Source organism: Pyricularia pennisetigena, chromosome 6 (assembly GCF_004337985.1).
Source record: "Pyricularia pennisetigena strain Br36 chromosome 6, whole genome shotgun sequence".
In the NCBI taxonomy this organism is placed as follows: domain Eukaryota; kingdom Fungi; phylum Ascomycota; class Sordariomycetes; order Magnaporthales; family Pyriculariaceae; genus Pyricularia; species Pyricularia pennisetigena.
In genome coordinates, this window is record NC_043744.1 from 5,081,423 (window position 1) to 5,105,116 (window position 23,694).

Consider the following 23,694-nt stretch of genomic DNA (forward strand, 5'->3'; position numbering starts at 1 on the left):
ATAGTGGCAGTGTGGCCTTGAGGAGGTCTTGGAAACCCGTCACTTCCTAAGAAAGAGAAAAGAGGCACATATTGGACTATCGCGGTTTGACTCAGGAATAAACACGGATGGTGTATCATTAATGCCGGGCAAGCTTGATGCATGCTATAGCTGGGGTATGTTTCAAGCCAAAAGGGCAAAGAGTATAAGAACAAAGAAGAGGGGATGAAAATAGTGTCCCTTGGCTCATAAGAGACCAAAGAAAACCAAAATCGGCCTTTTCAAAAGACGCCACCACCGACAATAAACAGCCGCTCTTCTTCACGCTTCACCCACTGCACAATCTTGTTAGCCCCCTGGGTCATGACGGCACGCGAGGCGTTTGGGCCGGCGACGCAGTAAAACTCAAAGGCCGGTGTGATCCAGGCCAGGCTGACTGAATCAGTGGCGGCGCGGTGCAGCACCTTCGAGTGCGCGTAGCGGGCGTGCACGGCTGCGTGGAGGCCGTGGTACAGCGTCATGAGGCGGCGCCGGGTGACCATGTCGAACTTGGGCTCGTCGAACGAAGAAGTTACCAGCTGGACGTTGGCGCGCGACTTGTACACAAAGTGGGCGATTTGGCCGCCAGCCGCGGGCCCCGCGACGGCGTCGACTCGTGGCCGGCCCGCGGCGGCGGCGGCGCGGATCAGTGTCAGGGCGCCGTTCTTGGCAAGGGTCTCTGCTACCCTGTCGCGCATGTCCTTGAGCTCGAAGAAGGACTCCTTGTCTGGGCTGATAAGGATAATGGCGATTTCATCTTGGGTCGATGGGGATGGTGACGCTGTCTCTGGCACTGACGTGGTGTCGAGGTCCTGGTCATCGAAGAAGCTGACGTACATGTATAGGTAGCCTCTGTTGTTGAAGGCAGGTAGGCACAGCGGGATCCAGTTCTCGCCGCCACCGGCCTTGATACCGTCGGATTCGAAGAGCATATTGAAGATAAGCTCCAGATCGGAAGGGTGTAGCGAATGGCGGCGGGGTCGAATGACGCTGACAAGCTTCCCGCCGGCGACTATCAACCCGTAAAGAAGCTTTTCGGAGCGTTGTTTGAGGAATGCGTTGTTGATTGCGCGTCGGTGGGACTTGCGGAGCTTTAGGCACTCAAGGGCGCCAAGCATAGCGGATGGAGACCCTTTTGTAAAGCTGTCTGCCAACGCCGAGAGAAGCGACTCAGTGCCCTGAAGGGGTTTTCGCAGGTCGGAAGAAGGCCGGTTGACGAAGATGCTGGTCAGCGTCGGCAGTGTCAGGGTGGAAAGAATCTGCATATAGAGAGCGTCGAGCTGAGCCCGCAGCTGTAAGTCACTCTCACCCAGGCGGCTGATGGCAACGAAATACAAGGGGCCCTGGGTGCATATAACGAAGCGGGCATCACCAGCCGTAAAACCCTGCAGTGGATCTTTGGCGCCCTCGTAGAAAGAGATAATGGTTTGGACGACTCCCATATATGAGTTGATTAAACTCAAGTCGCCATGCCTGCTCCAGATCGGCTTGCCGGCTGACGATAGAATCATGTAGTGCTTCAGCTTGGCCTTCCACAGCCGCAGGCGTTCTTCGTCTTCCGAGCCCGTTGCAGAGCCAGCTGGCGCACTGGCGGAGTTGACATCGTCGAATTCGTGTTCAAAGCCAGTCAATTGATCCATTGGGTGTGCTGAATTCGGGCCCCTGGCCTCAAACGGTTGCACGCTTGCGGACTGCGACCTTAGCAGCTGCCAGGCGCGGCTCTTGCGGTTGATCTCTCCCTCAATCAGGCTGGCCAAATCACCGGGCGGCTTGAGCGTCGGCGCGAAGCTCATGACGCTCACGGCATCATCCAGGCCGCCGATGTTGGTCGCGGGCGTTGAGCAGCCGCTGGGAGATGTCCTTGCAGGAGTCGAGACAGCCCGCGTTCCGGGGATGGAGAAAGTACCGCGGGAACCATCGGGGAACGAGAGCGTTTGTATGTCGATGGGGGATATTGCCGTAGTCGGACCGGACTGTAATTTTGACGTCTCGGTATTGCTCCTGGGCGACGTTGGTTGGCGGGGCCGAGGTGGGAGTGGGGGCGGAGGCGGAGTTGGGGTCGATGTCGCAGGGTCGGGGCTATCGGTGGTGACCGCGACCGAGGAGTCGGCAGTATCAGGAGCATGGTCTTCTCGAGCCATGTCTATGATATAACCCTCTCAGGTCAAACATAATATGTTCACGGCTTTTGTGACGGTCAATTTGTTATATGTGGCTTTGGTCCGCAATGATGTCAAGTCAGGCGCGCGGATGGGTCTGTTGCCTGGACTTGATGATTGAGTTCAGAGGTCATTGGTTTCAATCGTTCATTTTCAATATATAAAAAAAAAATCGAACCAGCTTTTCGTTCGGGTCAAGATCCAGATACATAGTTACAGCTCATTTTGGAAGGGGTTCAAAATGGGAACTGGAGGAACGTTTACGCCAAAGAGGGTGACGACATAAGGCTCATTAAGAAGTCGGCGTTGAGATGAGGACCCACCTCCCATGTGACATGACAGGATGTAGCCCGTTTCAGCACCAAGGTACAATCGATAAAGGACCCCTGCGACGGCGGGGAGCTGGCGGGTTGCCTGGTTGTGGGGCGCATTGAGCTACCAAAAGCTGTATGCGTGTACTGTACAGTGCATCGGCGTGGTACAGAGGTGAGCTGCCACCTTGATCTGTATTCAACTTTTTGTGATGAGCCATGCCTCGGTAATTGCCCTGATATGTGACTAAGGCGAAATGATACACGGCCGAAATAGACACTCAGGACACCTGATGGTTCCGTTCCACTCGCTTTCAAAGAGTAAAGTTATCTGTAATGGCTCTTGAACCAGGGCTCGCTCCAGGCTCCCCAGAGAGCTCCGGGCGCGAATCACCGATACCTCGTCAGTGGAGGAACCAGCTTGGAGTTGGTATGTATTACATCTTTTCTTCTTCTTCACTCTTATTCTTTCCTTCCTCCCCTTCCCTTTGCACTTTGACATGTTGAATAGCTAACACACCTCGAATTCAGAGGATGTGCCCAAGGACAAAGCCTTTCGGAAATACGCTTCGGGCGTTGAGAGGACACTCGCCCTATTCGAGACCGCTCTCCAGGAGTGGGCCGACTATATTTCCTTTCTGAACCGACTGTTGAAGGTCTGTCGCCCTGTCTACACTATCATTACTGATAATTTACTGGCAGCACTGACACGCCCTGCCACCAAAAAAGGCCCTGCAAGCAAGACCGAACAACATCACCACTGTTCCCTCGAAATCCCTGGTCGCAAAACGACTTTCGCAATGTCTCAACCCCTCGCTTCCTTCTGGCGTTCACCAGAAAGCACTCGAGGTCTACCAATATGTCTTCACCATGATAGGCAAGGAGGGCCTCTCCCGGGACCTCCCTCTATATTTCCCCGGTCTGGCCTCGACACTGTCATTTGCCTCCCTATCAATTAGATCGCCATTCCTCGAACTACTTGAGAGTCACTTCTTAGTCCTGGCCCCGCGCTCCTTGCGCCCGGCGATGAAGTCCATTGTCCTGGCCCTGCTTCCTGGACTGGAGGATGAAACCGCTGAAGATTTTGAGCAGACTCTGAATCTGGTAGAACGCTTCAAGATGGCAATACGCCCACCCAACAGCAAAGAAATCACACGTATACACTTCTCAGGCGATTCGTTCTTTTGGCAGTGCTTTTTCTTGGCTTCCATCACCAGCCAGAGCCGACGGGCTGGAGCTCTGGCTTATCTGGTGCGAAACCTGCCGAATCTTGGCCAACCCTTGAATCTGGACGCCGGCGCCCCTAAAAGTAACGAGGACATGACCACGGCTCAGCTTGCCCAGATGGTCACCTCGCCTGAGCCGGGACTATTACTGAGGTGTTTTGCGGCTGGGTTGGGTGACGAGAATCTTTTGGTGCAACGGGGATACCTGGACTTGCTAGTGTCCCATGTACCACTTCATTCGAATGTCCTCCAGGTTCGAGTGAAGCCTACCGATCTTGAGCTTCTTCTTCGTGCAGCTGCCGGTGTGGTGACGCGCCGAGAGATGAGTCTCAACCGGAGGCTTTGGGCTTGGCTACTAGGACCGGAACCGACAGGAGCCAGCATGGAAGGAGAGAACGGCTTGGAATCACCCTATTCGATCTCAGACAACCATGCTGGTGGCATGGCTGGAAAAACAGGTTATTTCGAGGCGTATGGCTTGCAAGCCCTGAGCAGATCACTCTTGGCTATGATCAAGACCAGTGAGGAAGGTGGTCCCATTGAAAGGGCCCGACCATATCGCATATGCCTGTCCCTGATGGATAGGTGGGAGATCGGGGGTCTTGTGGTTCCCGAGCTCTTCCTCCCGATAGTTGATAGTGTGCGGAAGTACAAAACGACCGCACTCTCGAAGCCGGACTTCAGCGAAGTTCTTCGAAGCGCCAGTGTCTTTTTCGATGGGGTGGAGAGTGGGTTGATATTCGGAGAGCTTCTCGCTTTAATCGCATCCGCCATCGGCCCAGGGAACACCACAACTGCCGAGCGCGCCGACAAAATGGCCCTGGTCAGATTCGTCTTGTCACACTTTAATGTCAGGGAAGAGGAAATGGTGACTACACATGCGCCACTGACAGCCTTATCGATACTCTGCATGCTCGAGGATGCCAAGGAAAGGGCAAAGGGCGATTCTCCATCTGAAGAAGACAAGAATCTAACATCACAGGCGCTTGGAATAGCTACCGATTTGATAGACCTTGTTCCGGAGCGAGCATTCTCAGTCTCAGTTGGAAAGTCATCAGAAAAAGCCGAATCAGAATCCGCCACTATTGTATCTACTCTGGGCATCCTGAAGAGAATCAAGGACTTCTACGTGAACGAGCAAGGGAGTCTGGAAGTCAGCCCCGCCCCATTTACACCGCAGCGCACAGGCGAGCTACTCCTGGGTAAGGCATGCTCACTAAACTGTGAAGCCCTGCATGCAGAAAGCCAAAGAACAGCACTCGGGATCAAGAGTCGGATGCTGCTGCTTTTGCTAAACAAGACAAGTCCCAAGGCCTCATTCGATGTCAAGAATCTCCTGATATCGATGCACGATCGACTCTCTTCAAAAACGCCACTGGACTTCATTGCCTTCTCCTCTATATTGGTCCTCTCTACCACACTTTTGTCGTCTGAGCGCATCCCCGAGCTTGAGCTTTCGAATATCATACCAGAGCTTGTGCGGCATGCTTGGACATACCTGTCTAGTCCAGAACCAAAATATCACGTCGAAACGGCTCGTAGTCTGTGGCAGCTTCAGACTGCATTGGGACCCCAAAACAGGGATGTTGAGGCTGCCATATCCAGTCTTATGACGCATAAAGAAAGCACCGAGGCTCTAATGAGCCCAGTTGCTGATTATGGGCGTGCTTTTGGCGTCTTATGGACACATACAATACAAGACACTGCGTCTGACCGCAAGACCCCTCGGACGCCACGTCTTCATGGAGATACAAAAGTTTATAAACCAAGACTCGCAGGGGTGGAGTATTATCATATCATGCTCACACGACCGCTGTTCTTGGTTCTTGACGCGTTGCAAGATGAAGGGACCCGACAATTTATGAGTGCAAAGACTTGGCTTAGCACATTGATAGGGGTTGACAGGTGAGTATCAGATAACATTCACGTCCTATACATTTATTGACTAACACCTACTGATTTTAAACAGACTCTTCTCAATATTGGCCGGCAAATTTCTCGGTCTTGGATTCTTGCACCTAAACAAGGCTGCACCTGACATGGAAAAGATCGTTGCATTCTCTAGCAGTGACGATCTTGATCTATGTCTTTACTACATGAGAACGTTCTCAACCGTTTTGCGCTTGTCGCCAGGCGATGTCTGGGCTGTCTTGGCAAAACGTACCATCTCAGACGAGGCTGACGAACAGCGGGGATCAAACGGTAAGCTCTCAAAGTCTTGGAAAACGCACCTCTCTAAACGACGGTAGCTTTGGCTAACGGTGGAAATATGTGCCGCAGACGGGAACAATAGCGTGTCTCTTTTAGTCTTCTTTCTCCAAGTCTGCATGAGGTGTGTTATATCTGAAGCTTCAGCAGAAGACAAGGAACTGGATGACAGAACTACGCAGTTGTGCCGTTCTGCACTTGCGGGTCTACATCAAATCCTCCTGAGCCCTTACGCAGTATCGCTTGCAGAGCTTCACCTGGAAGACATCCTGATAGAGAAGACCATGAGGTCCCTGACTGGTTCAGATCCTTACGTGCAAGTGCTCTTGCTAGACGTAGTCTTTGCTTCGCTTAAACTGCGGGAGACGTTGACTGATCAGCCGCTGTCGCCAACATCGATATCTGAGAAGCGGCCAAGTGTGGACCCTGCCAGAATGGGACAGAACCCAGGGGCCGGAGATGTTGTGGGACGACCACTCGGCCCGCCGCAGGCTCTACTGAAATGTATTCAGGCAGGACTAAGCTCGCCCAGCAGTCGAGCTGTCCTCGACAGCTGGGTCAGCTTTCTCGGTGAATGCTTGCCATTTTACTCGGATTCTATCTTCCAAGTCCTCATCCCGCTCGTTGAAACTCTCTGTGGACAGATCAGCAGTACTTTGTCTGAGCTTCAAAAACTATTCAAGGAGGCTGGAAGGCCCCAAGGGGGAGCAAACAGCGGGCCCGAGACCACATTGATCTCGCTACTCAACGCTCTTGAACAGGTATTGGCCAAGGGACATGATCGGCTAATGGCAGAAGAGGCACGCGTGTCGCTCGTCAAGGGCCCGGAGCAGCCGCAAGGTTTCCTTGCCAATATATTCTCGTCAGACGCCCCACAGTCCAGGAGCGCAACTGCAAATGACAGACTCACCGTACTTTTGGCATTCCAGGATGCGGTGCGCATGTGTTTTAGAATCTGGTCTTGGGGCCAGGGGCCGGATGTGGGCACACAAGATCTTGCCAGTACGGCCTCTTTCAACTACACATCATTGCGGATGAGGAACCGGGCTAGGAGACTGCTCGAACACCTCTTCACGGCTGAGACCCTGCAGTGCATGGAGACAATGGTAGAGATCTGGCGGGGTTCGCCGGGTGCGACGCAGCAGCAGGCCGATGTGTTCAACCTGCTGCCTGCTCTGGACAGCTCGCGGCCGAAACATACCATTCCGGCTCTATTCAACGCCATTCACAGCCGGACGAACCCAGGCGCCCTGGACTCGTCTCGCAAGTCAACACTGACCGTAGAGCTGCAGGACTACGACGTTGTCATATTCCTAGTTGAATATGCCCGGTCACTCGAGGATGATGCCATGGAAGAGATCTGGCAGGATTGCATCGTTTTCCTGAAAGAATTGCTCGGAAATCCCTTCCCGCATAGGCAGACGCTTCCCAGCCTGCTAGAATTTGCGGCCATCCTGGGGGAGAAGGTTGATAACACGAATTTTGGAGAGCAGAAGAAGATGCGGAGGGAGCTTGGAGTGAGTACTCGCCCTCATTACCCATGAAATTTTATTTTCTTCATTTGGCATTGGACAAAAAAAAGGAGAAAAAAGGAAAAAAAAAGAACTCAACTGACTTGATACACAGGATCTATTCCTTCGTCTACTTACGGCTCTTTTCACCACCAGACCGATGACATTTACCGAGCTTAGTTCACCGGAAAAGTCAAGAGCTCCCGATTTCTCGCAGAAGCCTTCACCTCCCAAGGGCCCATATGAAAGAGCCGAGGACGTGGTAGAGGTTTTGTCCTCAATTGTACCAAGCCTTCACAAGATTCTGGTCGAATCTGACCGCGTACTGACGGCGGCCGCCTCGATTTCCACAAACGTCATTGGGCCAAGTCTGAGATCCAAGTCGTTCCCTGACACTGTGACCAAGAGTACATTAATACTGTTGCAGGAACTTGCCAGGCTGCCTAACAATCAAAAGACTTGGAAGAAAGACGTGGCCGACGCGTTCAACGACCCGAGATTCTTTTCCTCCCCTCTAGCCCTGGTTCAGAGCGACTGGCTTCTTCTATTACGGCAGTGGAGCGTAAGCGACAAGGATAGGATGCCTGAGATGGTAGGGCGCATTGCTACGCCTACGACTGCCGGAATAGTGTTTGGTGTCGGTGCAACGTCGGCACGACTGGAATCGGATCGCAAGACACAGCTTAACCTCCGACGGATCGCAACTCTGATCCTCGCCTCGGCGGCCGATACGTTCGTAACGGAAGTTGGCCTGATTTTAGACAAGATGGTAGAGCTCCTAGGGGCGACGGCCACGTCATCTCCATCATCGACGACGAGGGCGGAGTTGTTTATGGTGGTGCGGGCGCTCGTGCTCAAGACAAGCGCTGTGCACCTGGCACCGCTGTGGCCAATCATCAACGCGGAGCTGCATGCGGCCATATCGAGTGTGGCATCGCCGGACCACAGCGCAGCCGGCGACACGTACAATAACGCGAGCGTGCTGCAGGCATGCAAGCTGCTGGACGTGCTGATCTGCGTAGCGCCCGACGATTTCCAACTGCACGAGTGGCTGTTTGTCACTGACACGATCGACGCGGTCCACCGACCGGGCTCGGCGCACTACCAGCCTGTCGCTCTCGTGGACGAGTTGTCGGAAGAGCTGGGGTCCAGCGGGATGGCGGGTGCGGCAGACCTCGTGGAAGTCGCCAGCGGGGAGCGGAGGAGGCCGATGTTGGGTCCGGGAGGCATCAGCGACGAGGTCAACCTGGAGAGGCGGGATGAGCTCGTGGCCAAGATCCTTCGGCCTTTCTTTGGACAGCTGAGCATTTATGCGTTCGAATCGACGTATGCGATGGGTCCGCTGGATTGGGAAGGGTGTGTGAGGGGTTTGTTGAAGGACTTGTTTGATGAGAGGAGTATCGTCAAGGCCTTGTAGGTTTTGGGTGTCGGCGATTTAGCGTTTACGTGCGTGGAATGAATATCATCATTATCATTATTTTATCACGTCTTTTGACGCGTCTGTCTAAATGTATCAATTTTTTTTTTCTCGATTTGGAGAAAATCCATCATCAGCTACCAGTGCCGGGGATATAGGCCACCAAAGCCTTGCTCGCGCCGGCCATGCAGTACTGCACGACATCGATCTTCTGACCGTCCGGGACACACTTTGAAATCTGCCGCAGATCGCTAGTCCGCGGGAGATAGAGGGCGTGATCGTAGGCCTTGCAGGCAGCGTGGATCTTGTCAAGGTTGTATGGCTGCATGGTGGAGAGGTCAAAGACGTCTTGCTGGCCATAGTCGACGCCTCCCCATGGCGGCGAGGCGAAGATCTTGGTGGTCCTGGGGTCTATCCTCAGGTTTTTGGGTAAAGAAGAAGAAGAAGGAGAAGAAAACGAGTTGCCCTTGTCATGCTTCTGATGCTGCTGCTGTTGCTGCTGCTGCTGGGCAGCGAGAAAGTCGAAACAATCGCCGTGGACCCAGGTGATCCACTCGCCACAGCCGTAGACCTCTGCGTTGTGTTGGGCGCAGGCGAGGGTGTCGGCGTCGCGCTCGATGGCGACGACGCGGTCAAAGGAGCCGGCCAGGGCAAAGGCAATGGCGTTGCCGCCGGCGCCGGCGAAAAGGTCCACGACGGTAGTCTTGGCGGCCGACGCCGTCATGTCCTGGGCGATCTGGTTCGCCACGGGCTCCGGCGTCACGCCGAACCAGGCGTCGTGCGTCAGTCGGACGTCGTAGTCGTACCACGAAAAGATTGAGTAGCGTTGTTGCCAGTATCTGGGGAGGGGTTGTTTGTGGTTAGATGCAGTTTCTTTGTTTTGGGTTTGCATTTATACTTGTGTTTGCTTGGCATAGAACACATGACTGTGTATGCGCGGGTTGTACTTACTTGCGGATACCTTCTGGGACCTCTTCTACGCTGCTGTAATGAGGACTACGGTCTGTTAAAGGTAGTCGAGGTGCCTCCTGCATTTCGATGTTTTTTTTTTTTTATGTTGTCCAAAGAATGAGTTCTGGCTTGAACCCTTTTCTACTAATTGCAGTCTGATTGAAAGACCAAAATAGTTTAGCTTTTGTCTTTTTGTTTACTAGCAGAATTAAATGCAAGTGTTAATAATATAGTAAAAAAGAATTGTTGATTGCATGCCGGGCTTGGGACACTGGCTTTGAGTCTACCACAAAATCCCAGTGTGAAAAGACTGGACATGGTGAGGACTCCACTGAGAGTTACAATTTCCCCACAGTAACAAGGCTGGTGTGGAGCTTGGGCGGACCTTCTGAAGACGTCAGGAAGTGAAGCTTTGTGACAGCTGGCGGCAATCAGATAGGCGACAACCAACGCCAACGTCGTGATATTGACAGGCAAGAAAGTGAGCACACTTGCTTTGACAATAATTCACGGGAGGGAACCTATACCAAAATTACTAGATGTGTTTGAATTTCTAAAGAAACAGAAAACCAACACCACCTCGAGCCGGCCTCGGCCTGTACCACTACCACCACCACCACCATGTTTAACGCTCTCAACCGCTTCATATCCCGTCTCGATGGGGATGTGCCCCAGAGGGATAACAGCACCCATGGCCAGTTTGGCTTCCAGGTCCTGCGCAACAACAACCTGGAGTTGAAGATTGAGCCGTGGTTTGATTTTGTCGTTGGCATCAACGGCCGCATGATCGATAATCCAGACCCGCGCTTGTTTGCCCAGGAGGTTCGCAACTGCGCCGGTGGCACAGTGACTCTGGGCTTGTGGAGTGCCAAGGTTGGTGTTCAATTTTCCTACATAACAAAATAATATCACAGCAGGTGGGAACGAAACAACCAGCTAACACGCCACACCAAAACCCCCCCTCACAGGGCCAACGAACCCGCGCCCTCCAAATCCCCGTCCCCGTCGACGCGCCGTCCCTCGGCCTGACACTGCAGTGGACCCCGCTCTCTGCCGTCTCCAACATCTGGCACGTCCTCGACGTGCCCGCCAACTCCCCCGCCGACCAGGCCGGCCTGCTCCCCTACAGCGACTACATCCTAGGCTCGCCCGACGGCGTCCTGCACGGCGAGGGCGGGCTCGGCGAGCTGGTCGAGGACCACATCGGCCGCCCCTTGCGCGTCTGGGTCTACAACAACGAGTACGACGTCACCCGCGAGCTCTCCATCCAGCCCAGCCGCGACTGGGGCGGCCAGGGCGCCCTCGGCTGCGTCCTCGGCTACGGCGCACTGCACCGCCTCCCCGCCCCGCTCAGCGAGCCTGTCAACGCACCCGGCGAGACAATGTTTGATGGCGGCGGCGAGCAGTACGGCGCTCCGCTGGTGTCGGACGGAGCCAACATTTTCGTTCCCGGCGGCGATGCGTCGTTGCCGCCCCACCAGCAGCAGCAGTCGCCTTACGAGGGTGGTGGCGAGTTCCTGGTCCCGGCCCAGTTGGCTGCTCCTGCGGCAACAACGACGACGAGCGCGCCACCGAGGGGGAAGAAGAAGGATAGGCACCACGGCGCGGCCGCAGGCAAGGGCATGATGGATGACTACTTCAAGGAGCAAGAGGCCAAGAGCAAGGCGCTGGACAATGCGCCGAGCGGGCGAGTTACACCAGTCGCGCCGCCGCCGCGCGCTGGCGGTAGTGGGCCACCCAAGGCTGGCGAGGCTGCTGTGCCGCCGCCGCCGCCGCCGCCGGCCAAGACGGACGCCACTGAAGGGGAGGATGCTGGTTGAGCGGCACTGCAAGAATTGAAGAGAGCACAGACTTGTCATGACGTCTCTCTTTAATTTTTTATGTTGTTCTAGTATCATACTGGCGTAGACCTGATAGACCATGGGCTATTGGCTATTGTGTGGCATACATGTCCTTTTGGCTCATGGCCCGACTTGATGTTTCCCCATGAAAGCAGTATGGTGTCTCTGTACTTTTTTTTTTTTTTTTTTCTCTCTGTGATATGTCTCGCCCGCCTAATCATCATCTTTTTGTAGTGTTACAAACATCCACGGTTGCAGATGAATCATAGCTAGGGGCATGCTCCTATACTGCTACGGCTTTTCCGCCCCTAATGATATCCCTCGCGCCGACATCGCCCCGAACCCCCGCAGAGTATACCTAGTTGATAAAGTTGACGCAGAAGAAATGCAGGATCAAGCTGCACACAATGTAGTCGGCGAATGCCCTGTGCAACGTTTTCGAGAGGACCGCGTCAATCCAAGTATCTCAAGCTGTGGAATCTTGCGGGGTAAATTTAAAATCGTGACTTACCTTTCCGGTGAGACTGAAGGAAAGTCGGATGCGTTCTGGGGGTTCTGTTGGATTCGGAGGGAGACTGAATCCGGTGGAGGGGGACATCAGCAAGGGATTCAATAGTTTGATCCTAGGAGGATGGGGGCCGGAAATGTGTACCTGTCAAGACGAACTGGCCCACGGTTGAGCAGAAGCCGGACAGGAAGGCATTGAAAGGCTGCAGGTGGAGAAGAGGTTGTCAGCAAAAATGAGCCTCTTGAATTCACAACATCCGCCCCTTAATAATTTCGTTTCTTTTTCGAAGATGCGTACAAAGTTTCCAGCAAGGATGCAGTAGAGAAACTGCAGGGCGCCGTTTACGACAAGAAAGCCCAAGAAAACGTCAATGAGCTTTGTCCTTTGCGGAGTAGACTTGAGGTAGTAGTCAACGACATTGCTGACGGTCTTGTCCCAGGATACCGCCGACGACGATGATGCTTTCGGCGCCTTTGCTGGAGTGGCTACGACGGTGGGTGCGGCGGGCTGCGCCGATGGGGTCACGGCTCGTTTCGGTGCCATTGTGGTCGAAGGAGTTGCTGCCTCTAGAAAAAGAGTATCTTTGATTCGAATCTGGGGGGGGCGACCTCAAATCGAGATCGGTTGCCGGCGTGGATGGTGGAGGTTATGGTCGTTGAATTGCTGGCTTCAAACAGGTGTCCACCTCGCGGGTCATGGATCGAGCTTCTTGTGACGTGAGGCTTCTCTGCAGGAGCTCCAAACGGGACACGCAGCTAAAGCGGAGGTCTTGGCACGTGCTCCGATCCTATATTGTGGGGTCTCCTGTCTGTTGTTAGCATACCTACCCTGCACTGCACTGCACTGCACTGCACACTTACCCACCCTTTGGATCTGCCATCTCAAATCTTAAAAACCAAAAATACCTACAATGCGCGATCGTCGGCGTTGAAGTGTCTTGAAAATTCCCCTTGAACAATACGGATTCCCTTCTTTCAGGGACAGAGCTGGCTATACACTGAAAATATTATCACGGAAGAGCTAGTCTGCAGGCAAGCACAGCACAAGAGGCACAGCCATGCACAGCCTTTCCGCCGTCGCGGGAACCTATTGCTTCGGAGACGGACTACATTCCTGAACAAACCACCCTCGTCGACTTTCGGTCGAAGGATTGCCAAGATCTAGGGTTGATGCCTAGTTTCTTTTTTTTTTCTTTTTTTTTTTTTAAAAAAAAAAAATTTGAGAGCCCAATTTCGCAGTAAGCAATTTACAAGCAGACTTTTGGATGTGGTAGCATTAGGCAGGCCGCGGCCTGTACCAATCCAGGAAACCTCAGTCATTCTCATCTTAGCATCCGATGATCCGGCAACCTGGACCACATACCAGATTGCTGGGTAGATCTAGACCAAGGGAAAATCAGAGGCAAAGACGGGGAGAAAATGAGTCTGGGGCCGAGGCAAGAACCATTCAGTTGCTGGGTTGTAGCCAGCGCGCGCAAGTTAGGACCTCCGTGTCGTGGTACAAGCTACAGAACATGGCCGCGTGTGCGACGATAAGGAAAGAGGCGAATTTAGTTTGTGCAGGTTTTACGATACGTTAGACTCGTCACACCAGGATACTCAAACCGACTTTGCTGTTGTGAAACTTTTCAATCTTGCTGCGAGATATGAGATAGAAGGAGACAGAAAGGGTCCTCTTCCGCGGCGGGGACTGAATGTAGTTTATCTTTGCATGACACCAGCAAAAGACAATACAGAATGGGGTTCAACTGAGACCTACGTAGCTAGACCAGATGCAGAGTACCTACATACACACACCCACATGCAACAAAAAAAAAAAAAAAGGGAGAGAGAGTTGTGCCCGGGAACTGCCCTGTTCACCATAAACTTAGCGGGCCGAAATGCAAAAAAGAAAGAAAGGGCAAATCATGAATCAAGCCCAACGAGGAACAAAGGGACGCTTAAGTCGTAAGCTTAATGGAGCCAGGCACTACGGAGCAAGGACGACCCGGGGAGTTATCTCGATTCTGGGTTTGAAAGCAAGCAAGCAAGCAGACTAGTCCAGGGCAACCGACATCAGATACGGAGGCGTCAAGTCAGAGATTCTTCTCGACCTAGACTCAACTGGGACAGACCATATGCGGTTTAAAAAGTCCCGTAGCCCAATTGTCAAGGTATGCTTCACGACTCGAGATGCTCCCCAAGGTATAGGTGATTCATCAGTCCCTTGGGCAAGGATGATCATTTCCAACAGAAAATTAAGGTTGCCGCCATCAAACACGGGGAAAGACTTGGGACGAGCCAGTGTTGACTCGCCGTGCTGGTGAGCGACGGCAAGGCAAGGTCCGTTAAAAAAAAAACGAAAAGTGCTGGGACCGACTGACGGGGCTTCAGTCCCGTCAAACCCCTCCCTCCCAGGAGCTTCCAAGAAGCTTGGGTGACGCCATACGGCTGGCTACCCAAATAATCTCGGCCGATGTATAACAAAACCTAGATGGTTTTTTGGGCATGGTTCAGCAGGCGAAACCAAAGTACAGGCAACGAACAACCTCACGGGTATTAATCTAAGTGCCTGGAAAGAGTTATAGCTACCCAAGAGTACCTGAGTAACGACAAACGTGATTCCGGCCTTCTTTGTGATTGAGTTATCTCCGGGCTATCTAGTTCCAATGATGAAACTCAGATCTAACCAGCCTTGTCAGTGGGACGCACGAACGAATCTCTGGTGTTGATGATATCTAAATGTGCACATTGAGGCAGCTCCGCGGGGATTATGTTCACCGAACGGGTTATACGGTAAAATTCAATGCGGAGATTGAACATTGATAAATCGGGTAATATTCTCAAGGAGTCTTTACCTCCGAAATATCCCAATTAAAANNATCTCACGCGAGAATCCGCCGAGCAGTAACGCAAAAAGGAAAGGGTAGAAAAACAAAAGAATCAAGGGTTGAAACAAAAGGATGGTGGTAATTTCCATCCTCCCAAAACGAAATCATCCAATCACCCCATGCTCTGGACATGACTTGCTAGATTAATGTTCAACAAGAAAAGGGATAAAGAAAGAGACAAGAAAAAACATATGCAGTTGGTCTTCGGGCTGGCGGTCGGGAGCGTAAGCTGCTTGGTGAAAAGTGAAAACCATCACATTGCAACTAACACTGACACTCGCTGCTATGTTCTGTTAGTGGTACGCGTTCCCCTTTGATCGGGCCGCATCGATGGTGGCTTCTTTTCTGCAGGACTCAAGGCGGGCCCTGGCGCTTCTGCCATGTGCCTAGTCTAGTATTTGATTGCGTCTAAGGTATCCATGACAGATCACGAAATTCGCGGCCTGCCAACCTTGCGTAGCCGCGCTCTGGTGCTGTTGGCTGGGATCCATGTTAAATTCAATCCTGCAGCTGGCAAAACCTGAGGGGGAGACGACGAGATAAAAAAAAAAAAAAAAAAAAAGTAGAGCCTCAGGGGTCAAACCAAACCAGTATCGTGTGGTTAGTGCGGTTTCTGATTTAACTTCTCGTGTTTTCGCAGCTCAGCTGAGCAAATGATTTCACGATTCAGTCTTTCTATTTTCTTGGCCTTTGCTATAGTCAGAACTCTGAACGACCGTCACAAGTCACAAATTGCATGTGGCTGTATCCGTTGGATAGGCAGGGAAAAAAAAAAAAATCGAGTGCTGGAAAACTGTCAGCCTTCCTGCACTACGCCGCGCGAGAGGGGACCAAAGGGTGGTGTACGGTATTGGTGCGAGCCTGATCTTGGCCTCCACCAATTTCAAAATGTCTGTGTGCTTCCCGACGAGCCGATCGGGCCCGGATTGAGGACTGTAAGTTAGCGCGGAGTTGTATGCACCCTAACAGCCTAGCGCCCGCTACTTGGTTTGGAAGGCGGAGTTGGCCGGGCCCTGGTAGTTTTCGCATTGTCGGCCCACCTGTCAAAAGATTTGCCAAGCGATCAATATTCTGGTTGCTGAAAAGAATATGCAGGACAAGGATGTCAAGCTAAAAATGAGAGGCACAGCCTCAAGAAATCATTAATGTCTTGGTGTTGAGGGATATGTCGCAAACGGATAATCGGAAGGATGCATAGGCGGCAATAATTGATGAAGGAAGTTCTTGGAGGGGGGGGGTTTTTTTTTTCTCTTTTTTTTCTTCTTCTTGTTGTATGTTTGCGTGCTTCCGTACCTACTTTGTACATTTCTGTTTGTAATCTTTGTTGTTTCCCTCTTCGGTCACGACGATCATTAAGCTCTTTGGAGTGTGACTGGTTGCACCCCCATCGCACACGTCGATCGATCTCCGCAACTGGATGAAATGAACTTACATTGCGCCCAACCAGATCCAGCGTCGCCCACTTGTCGCTTTGGGATCTCGCTTGGAAATACGTACGGTGACGCAGTACTGTACCGTAAATTACATGGCCCCTCAAGGCAAACATAGATTCGATTTCGACATCATTACTACTACATGACCAATTCAGTGCAAGTCAGCTCCCTGGTTTTGATTTTTTCCAGTTAGCTGGCTTCATCATGTGTCGTGCTTCTGTCGGAAATGGTGGATTGTTCAGGTTCCCATGTCCTTGTTTGCCAGATTCTCACTATAGGTAGGGTTTCTCTATTTTCAGTCTTTTTATGGTTTACCTTGGCCCCCTGGGTGACCCCCCCTGTGACGGAGAGAAGCAAGCACAAAAGTAAAGAAAGAGAGATCGGCAAAAGGAATGACAACCACCAATCGCCAAAAGTTTTGTTCTGACAGGGACCGGGGGGTCTCGTTTTTCTGCGTGTATCTTAGCCTATCATCCCTGTCCCACACCCTTCATCAGGGTCGCTTAAAAAAGAAAATGCAGGTACTTGCGTTGTGGGAGCCTGTTGATTGGTGACGTCTGGGCAATTTGTTTGTGCCTGCACTGCACTGCCTAGACTTGTGGGGGGGCTTCGGTTAATTAGCGTCCTAGCCTTTTGAAATGTGAGATGCCGGGCGCCTGGTGCACTGGTGGTTATTGCGATTGCGATTGCGTCTCCTTTGTGCAAAGTCCAAGGCTCCACTTTTCGCCAGCCTCCCCGCCGCTAAATCACCTTGGTCCTCTTTCTTTTTTGTCGACTTGACGACTTTGAAGGGCTGTCATGGATGCAAATCGTTCTGCTCCTACCGCAGGACCCCTGCCCTGTCCTTTTTTGCGCGCCTTTCTTTTTGCGTTGTAGGTGGGGGGGCCGGCCATGAATTGCGATGCGATGTACATGCCGGGGTGTTGTGGCACGAAAGGGTGTGGTAGCTTAGGTAGACATCCAAAGTGTACTGTATTTCCGAAAACATGAGAGGCCCGGATGTGTTTGTCTGACAGGGTTGGCCGGTCTCTCCAACGGCAGACTCGTTCCCAATTCGAGCAGTACCAAATACCCAACGGGGGTGGAACCTTCCTTGCTTGGCCTTGCTCATCGCTCATCCCGTGTTGTTCGGCCTGAAAGTTCTATTTTTCCCTCTTTGTCCAACGTTTGTTAGTCCCGTCTGGATTTCACCTTATAAACGTCCATTCCCTCTCCGTGCTTCCACCTCAGGCCTCCTTCTGCTCATCAGACAGCAACTCACTTAATCATTACATACTGTCAATCCCAGGGGACAAAAAAAAAACCCCCCAAGCTTGGTTTTCGTTGCGTACCAGAACGCTTGGATCCCATCACCACAACATTAGGATTGTATTGGTTTCTTTTTATTTTTTTTATCTTTCTTTTTCAGCATCCCGCTCGGACGATCCAGCCTAACCTACCGTAAAAAAAAAAAAAAAAAAAAAAAAAAAAAAAAAAACCAACCTCTAATCAACATTCTCTTTTCTCTTCAACTTACCGACTTCCTCGTTGCAAAACGAGTACAACCGCAATCGAAGTAGTAAAGATGCACTTCAAGTCAGTCACCTTCATGCTAGCCACTGCGGCCATGAGCATCAACGCTCAAGAAATCACCGGTCAGCTCGGTGATGCCAAAGTCGTGACCAACAACCCCGCCGGCGTCGTGTACGAGGCCCATCTGCCCGAGACTGCTTTCACCAAGGGGTCGGCCTACGCAGGGGGAGGAAATGTCAAGGGGTTCATCAGCGCCACTGCCTCTCCCGACGGTGTTGGTGTCGTCTTCACGGTCAAATTCTCCAACTTGCCCAAGGAGGGTGGTCCATTCAGTTAGTCTATATCTGCCGTACTTTCGGTCTTTCAGACTGCCTCTCAACGACCTGGGACACCTCATGCTAACGAACACACTCAGAGTACCACCTCCACGCAGCTCCCGGCTCCAATGGCAACTGCACCTCGACACTCGCGCACTTGGACCCATTCTTGCGCGGCGAGAACCCTCCTTGCAACGCATCTGCTCCCCAGAGCTGCGAGGTCGGGGACTTGAGCGGAAAGCACGGCGAGGTCAAGTCTGACCCGTTCGAGGCTACGTACACGGACAAGTTCGCTTCGACACACGAGGGCATCGGCGCCTTCTTCGGCAACCGCTCATTCGTCTTCCACTACGCCAACAAGACCCGAATCAGCTGCGCCAACTTTGTGCGTAAGGGACACAAGGACAACGGGGGCAACTGCAGCTCGCCTGGCCACCCCAAGCCAAGTGGCTCTGGCTCCGCTCCCTCGGGCGTCGCGTCTGGAACCGAAGGCGCGACCCCCAAGCAAACGAGCCCGCCGCCTATCCCTGCCGGCGCAGCCACGCTCAGCGTTGGAATGGCCGGCTTCTTCATCGCCGCGGCTGCCGCTCTTTTGTAATGAGGAGCCACTGACATGGTAGCCCGGCTAGGGGCTCTTTGTTGGACCTAATATTGAAGCGTTTTGCTTCATGTTTCCATGATACCACATACGGGGGCAATCTCGGCATTAGAGAATGGGGCGTTTTAGGAGTTCCTTTTGTTCGGTTTCTTTGTTTCTGTTTTTTTTTTTTTTTTTTTCTTCTCTTCTACTCTTCCACCTCTTCTTGGTGCTCTGCCTCTTGGCCATGGCCCCATAGTCTACTACTTGGTGGGCATACGGACAATTAATTTTTTCCCCCGTTTCTGTTGTCAAAAGCTTGTAATCATAATTTTTTCTTAGCACATAGCTTTCTGGCGCACGGCTTCTTGAGTCAATTTGCAATTGACCCGGGCGAGATGGGAGATACCGAGACTGGACTTAGTCTAGAATTTTTGACAAAAGTAAACTTTTCTCTAAGCTTTTTCTTTTGTCCCTCTCTTTGTTTCTGTCTTGTTGCTTTTTCTTCTTTGTCAACCGCGGTAATACTTGCGAAAAACGCGCATTCTTTTGATGCTCCTCTCGGTGTTCCTTGACGTGGTCCGACTCGACACAGACTGCCAATCGACTTGGCTCCAGGTACGTGCGGCATGGAGGTTCCTCGTGGGTTTAATTAGCTCGCAAGGCACGATAGGGTTCGGACGGATGGGCCAACCAGACGATGCGCAAAGGACGCGAGAAGCCCAACGGTCGTCCGAACCTTGGAGCAAACCACCTGCCTGCTACTGGCAGATTTGCAGCTCAATCAACGACAGGGCGATCAGCTGTCGAGAGATGCCGGTCGGTCTGATCTAGGTGGCAGAATCGGCACGTCATCTTTGCCTGGGACCGTTGCGAACAAAAAAAGAGGGAAAAAAAAAAGACATGAGGGAAACATTGGTGCAAAACAGTTGTACCATTCCAACCCAAAGTATGGAAAAATCGGAAGCAGCCGAGATCCATTGGGGCTGGGCGGAGTCTGCCGCTACCGAGTGTTTGGGAATTTGTAGTGACGGAAACTAGGACTGTTATGACTTACGTGGAGTGGAGCGCTTGTTTGGTCTAAGTCTAGAGTCTAGATTAGTGACTATCTATTTTTGATCAGGTGTATTGACGACGACAATCAGCCCTGGGGGTTCCCCTTGATTACTAAGTATTATAGCAAAAACAAAAAAAAAGACAAAAGACAAAAGAATGGAATTCCCGCTTTCTTTTCTTTTTTTTCTTTTCTTCTTTCTTTCAACCACCGTGCGTTGGTTTCGCCAAGCAGACCCCGGCCGTTTAATGATCTGTTACCAGGGATCCCCTCGCCTGTCTCGGATCTTTCATCCTTGAACAACCAAAACTGTACATCATCCTTAATGCCACGACCACCTTTGCCTCCTCCCTCTGATGCAATATGCAATGTCTGAGCACCACCCAACGTCGAGCGTTGTTCAGGCCAAATTGCGCCAAGCTCATAGAAATTTCTGTAGGAGTCGATTGATGTGGGAAAAAAAAAAAAAAAAAAAAAAAAAAAAAAAAAAACAAGATTCAAGGCAGAGTGACGGATGACTGCTTTCCATCTCGGCAACTCACTTAACCTACTCGGTCTGCCTTGCGAGGCAAAAGAGAAAGAAAGTAAGTAAGAAAGAAATCAGAGATATGAAAAGCCCCCTCCCTGACGGCGGGGCCAAATCGAAAACTCCCGAATTCGCAAGGTTGGAATCCCGAATACGTGTCAGTGACGATGAGATCTAATAAAGCCGCATCGCTCTTTGTCCCAAGCGGAACGTGTCATCGGGACTTTCTCTCCGTGATCACTCGGAAGCTTTTCTATTCGGGGTGATCTTGTTGCAGCCCAATGGACAAGGGGATTGATCAACTTGGGCACCTGGCAAAATAAGGCTCACACCCCCCACCCTGAGGTTGGCGACTTCGTCATGCCCAATCTCCTTTTTGCTCTTCAAGGGGCCATTGTCGCTTGATTCACATTAACTGGGCGAGCTATATTTTTTTTCTTCTTCTTCATCAAGGCCCGCATCAGCCAGTCCTCGATGTGGCATTGGCGTTGACCTGAGCTGGCTGTGCGACTCATCAGGTATGTAGGTAGCCGATTTGAGGGCGGATCTTGTTCTTTTTTGTATCCATCGTGACTCTTGTCCTGTGTCACCAGCTTATTTCTCTTCTCTCTTTTTTTTTTCACCAGACCCCTCTTCTTTACGCTGGTTGCTTGAAAGTCCCGTGTTCGTTTTCTACTCCATGGTCCTTTGTCTCCGCTCTTTCTCATATGTCAGGACCAAGTTTCCGAAAAAAAAAGATTGTTGGTAGATAATTCGTTGTACACCTTTGGATCTTGAAAACGATTGCCACATCTAGATTAAAAAAAAAAAAGATATCGCGTGGCGATGACGCTCTCCCGTCTCTCGTCCAGGGGAGGCCCACCCCCACCGCCTATAATCCCCCACCCCTTGATCCAATTCTCGATCTTGAGATGAGATGCGCAAATATAAAAAGAAAAAAAAAATAAAAAAGCCCCTGATCAGATGTTCTAGTCCAATAGGTGAGATTGAAAGAAAATGCGTATATCCTCACGCAACCCACCATCTCCTTTCAATCAGGCCACAATCCAATCATCTGCATAAAAGCCACTACGGGTGAGAGAGGCGGGCCTTGATTTCGGAGAAGAACAAGAGACAGAAAAAGAGAGAGAGAGAGAGAGAGAGAGAGAGGGGGAAAAAAGAGTCGTGTTCTTGTACAACATGGTGTGGGACGAACAACATGCGATGGGCTTGCCGGTTTAGAAGAAAATCGCATCTCGACATGGCCATTCGTTCGACCAGTCATCGAGGCAATAATTGGCAAACAAAGTTGTGGTTACACATACAAACGCAACTCCTCGTAAGGAAGAGAAAGGGAAAAAAAGCCCTCACAAGAAAGAGGTTAAAAGCGGATGATTTACCAAACGCGGCACATCTAGCAAATGGGGGCAAACGACCAGAAGGGGTTGCCTACCTCGGCTTTTCTTGCTTGTTTTTTGTTGCTTCTCTTTTTTCTTCTCGTGCTTATTTGTTAGACTGATCTCCTCTTTGCTGGCATTGAATAGTCCCGAGCCCTCACAGCCATCAAGAAAAAAAAACATTACAGATGAAAAAGGTGTGGTGGAGGCCCGCTGTCAGGTGGGCATCCCGAGGTCCCGAATTCTCGCACGTAAGGGCATGCATGACACATCTTTCATATCAAAGGTAAGCCAAACAAGGTGCTTAAGAAAAAGTGTTCAAACAAGCAAGGTCGAGATTGGAAAAAAAAGGGAACAAAAAAGGTGCATGTCGTGATACTCGTGTAAAGTCGTAAATTGTATTAGTGTGGTGTAACTGGAGACTTGAATGAAAAACAATAGCCGTCTTTTTTATTATATTTTTATACTCCAGCTCCCGAAAAAAAAACTTGTTTCTTTGTCACATGAAGTTCACAGGGGGTTTAAAAAAACAAGGTAGATAAAAATACTGGGGTATTCAAATTGCAAGACATTATGGTGATGGATCACGTCAGCGAGAAGAACTCCCGGTTCCTGCGGCTCAAAGGAAACCGCGTCCTAGACATTACAAAGATCATTTTCTTTTCTTTTATTCCCTCTTTTGCTTGTCAAACCCGCATACAAAAAGACGGGAAAGTTGCGCGAACCATGTTATCCACCCAACCATTTTCTTTCCCCTTTTCCCAAAAGAACAAAAAAAAAAGACGTCCTTACTCCCGCCCATTAATATGCCATGCAAGATTTATAACCCGCCCCTTGCCGCACAGCATCTGCATACCGACCCCCTTTTTTTTATTTTTTATTTTTATTTTATTTTTAATTATCTGTTCCCCCCTCCCCTCTCTAGCTTGGCTCCTTCTCCCCCCTCAGAGCGGGGTCCGACTTTATGATAGGCTAGGCTTATCCTCGGAGGGGATTGGTAATTTTCCATGACGGGCCATCTGCCTTATACCCCAGGAACACACACCCCCCCATCATCACGTTGTAAGTGAGTATGGATGGAATGGGTTGGTTGCCCCGAAAGTGCATTGCGGCCGACTACTGCTGCTGCGAAGAAAATAGGAAAAGAAAAGAAGCCTTTAATTAATAAGAAAGATATGGTATGTATGTAGTCGCTTTCGTTTGTTCGATCTGCTTGCTTGGAAAGAACGGAATACCGACACAAAGAACAAGAAGAAAGAAAAGAAAAGCAAAAGAAAAGGCCACACCTTATTGAAGTCTAGAACTAAACCTAGACTAGTGAGAAACGGGAGGAAGCGAGTCCAAGTGACTCTTTTCTTCTTCTTTTTCTCTTTGCCCCTTCAAGATTCTACAGGTACCATGCATTTAGTCATCCATTATACAGTAGCCCCATCCGCAGACATGCTTTCAGCTGCTTACATACATACAACATAGCCCTCCAATAGCTCACCACTCTCTCACCTGCCCTTTCCAGCTGGCGGCCCCCCCCCCCTCCTCTCTCCCCGTCGTGTTCATCGCGTTGTCCGAGCTGCCAGGATTCTGGAGCCAATGGAGGGGCCAGCTAGGCGAGTTGGAAGGTCAAACGTCGCCCCGTTCTTCTTCGTGGTCTTTTTTCTTTTTGTTTTTGCCCACAGCCACCATCGCCAAGACCACAAACCGGCAATGTCCTTGCGCTTTTGAGAAAATGCCAATATGCCCTCGAAAGATTCAGGTAGGGGTTGCGCCAACCGGGGTGTGCATGGCTCCCGATCCTGCAGATAGTAGATAGTGGGGGTGTATTACGACTTTGGCGAAAAGCCCCCGATAGGGATATGATGGTGATGTGATTGTCAGTGTCTGGA

At 51.2% G+C, this 23,694-nt stretch overlaps 7 protein-coding genes across 7 annotated transcripts; 4 read left to right on the forward strand and 3 right to left on the reverse strand.

Moving 5' to 3' along the window:
* Positions 1–260: 260 nt before the first annotated feature.
* PpBr36_05253 (uncharacterized protein) lies at positions 261–2,159 on the reverse strand (the record flags this gene model as incomplete). The annotated part of the gene is made up of 1 exon (XM_029892410.1): positions 261–2,159. The coding sequence occupies one exon, from the start codon at positions 2,157–2,159 to the stop codon at positions 261–263; it is 1,899 nt and encodes a 632-aa protein (XP_029749017.1).
* On the forward strand, positions 343–797 carry PpBr36_05254 (uncharacterized protein; the record flags this gene model as incomplete). Its single annotated transcript, XM_029892411.1, has 2 exons — positions 343–377; positions 425–797. 2 exons carry the CDS (start codon positions 343–345, stop codon positions 795–797), a joined length of 408 nt encoding a protein of 135 aa, XP_029749018.1.
* A 665-nt stretch (positions 2,160–2,824) lies between the features above and the next one.
* Positions 2,825–8,850, forward strand: PpBr36_05255 (uncharacterized protein; the record flags this gene model as incomplete). The annotated part of the gene is made up of 6 exons (XM_029892412.1): positions 2,825–2,918; positions 3,020–3,144; positions 3,218–5,619; positions 5,684–5,916; positions 5,995–7,439; positions 7,549–8,850. 6 exons carry the CDS (start codon positions 2,825–2,827, stop codon positions 8,848–8,850), a joined length of 5,601 nt encoding a protein of 1,866 aa, XP_029749019.1.
* A 133-nt stretch (positions 8,851–8,983) lies between these two features.
* PpBr36_05256 (uncharacterized protein) lies at positions 8,984–9,884 on the reverse strand (the record flags this gene model as incomplete). Its single annotated transcript, XM_029892413.1, has 2 exons — positions 8,984–9,689; positions 9,802–9,884. The coding sequence occupies 2 exons, from the start codon at positions 9,882–9,884 to the stop codon at positions 8,984–8,986; spliced, it is 789 nt and encodes a 262-aa protein (XP_029749020.1).
* A 538-nt stretch (positions 9,885–10,422) lies between these two features.
* Positions 10,423–11,621, forward strand: PpBr36_05257 (uncharacterized protein; the record flags this gene model as incomplete). The annotated part of the gene is made up of 2 exons (XM_029892414.1): positions 10,423–10,674; positions 10,770–11,621. 2 exons carry the CDS (start codon positions 10,423–10,425, stop codon positions 11,619–11,621), a joined length of 1,104 nt encoding a protein of 367 aa, XP_029749021.1.
* Positions 11,622–12,000: 379 nt separating this feature from the next.
* Positions 12,001–12,693, reverse strand: PpBr36_05258 (uncharacterized protein; the record flags this gene model as incomplete). Its single annotated transcript, XM_029892415.1, has 4 exons — positions 12,001–12,067; positions 12,154–12,217; positions 12,295–12,352; positions 12,448–12,693. The coding sequence occupies 4 exons, from the start codon at positions 12,691–12,693 to the stop codon at positions 12,001–12,003; spliced, it is 435 nt and encodes a 144-aa protein (XP_029749012.1).
* A 5,323-nt stretch (positions 12,694–18,016) lies between these two features.
* PpBr36_05259 (uncharacterized protein) lies at positions 18,017–19,692 on the forward strand (the record flags this gene model as incomplete). The annotated part of the gene is made up of 4 exons (XM_029892416.1): positions 18,017–18,296; positions 18,380–18,875; positions 19,454–19,476; positions 19,532–19,692. 4 exons carry the CDS (start codon positions 18,017–18,019, stop codon positions 19,690–19,692), a joined length of 960 nt encoding a protein of 319 aa, XP_029749013.1.
* Between the last annotated feature and the right edge of the window lie 4,002 nt (positions 19,693–23,694).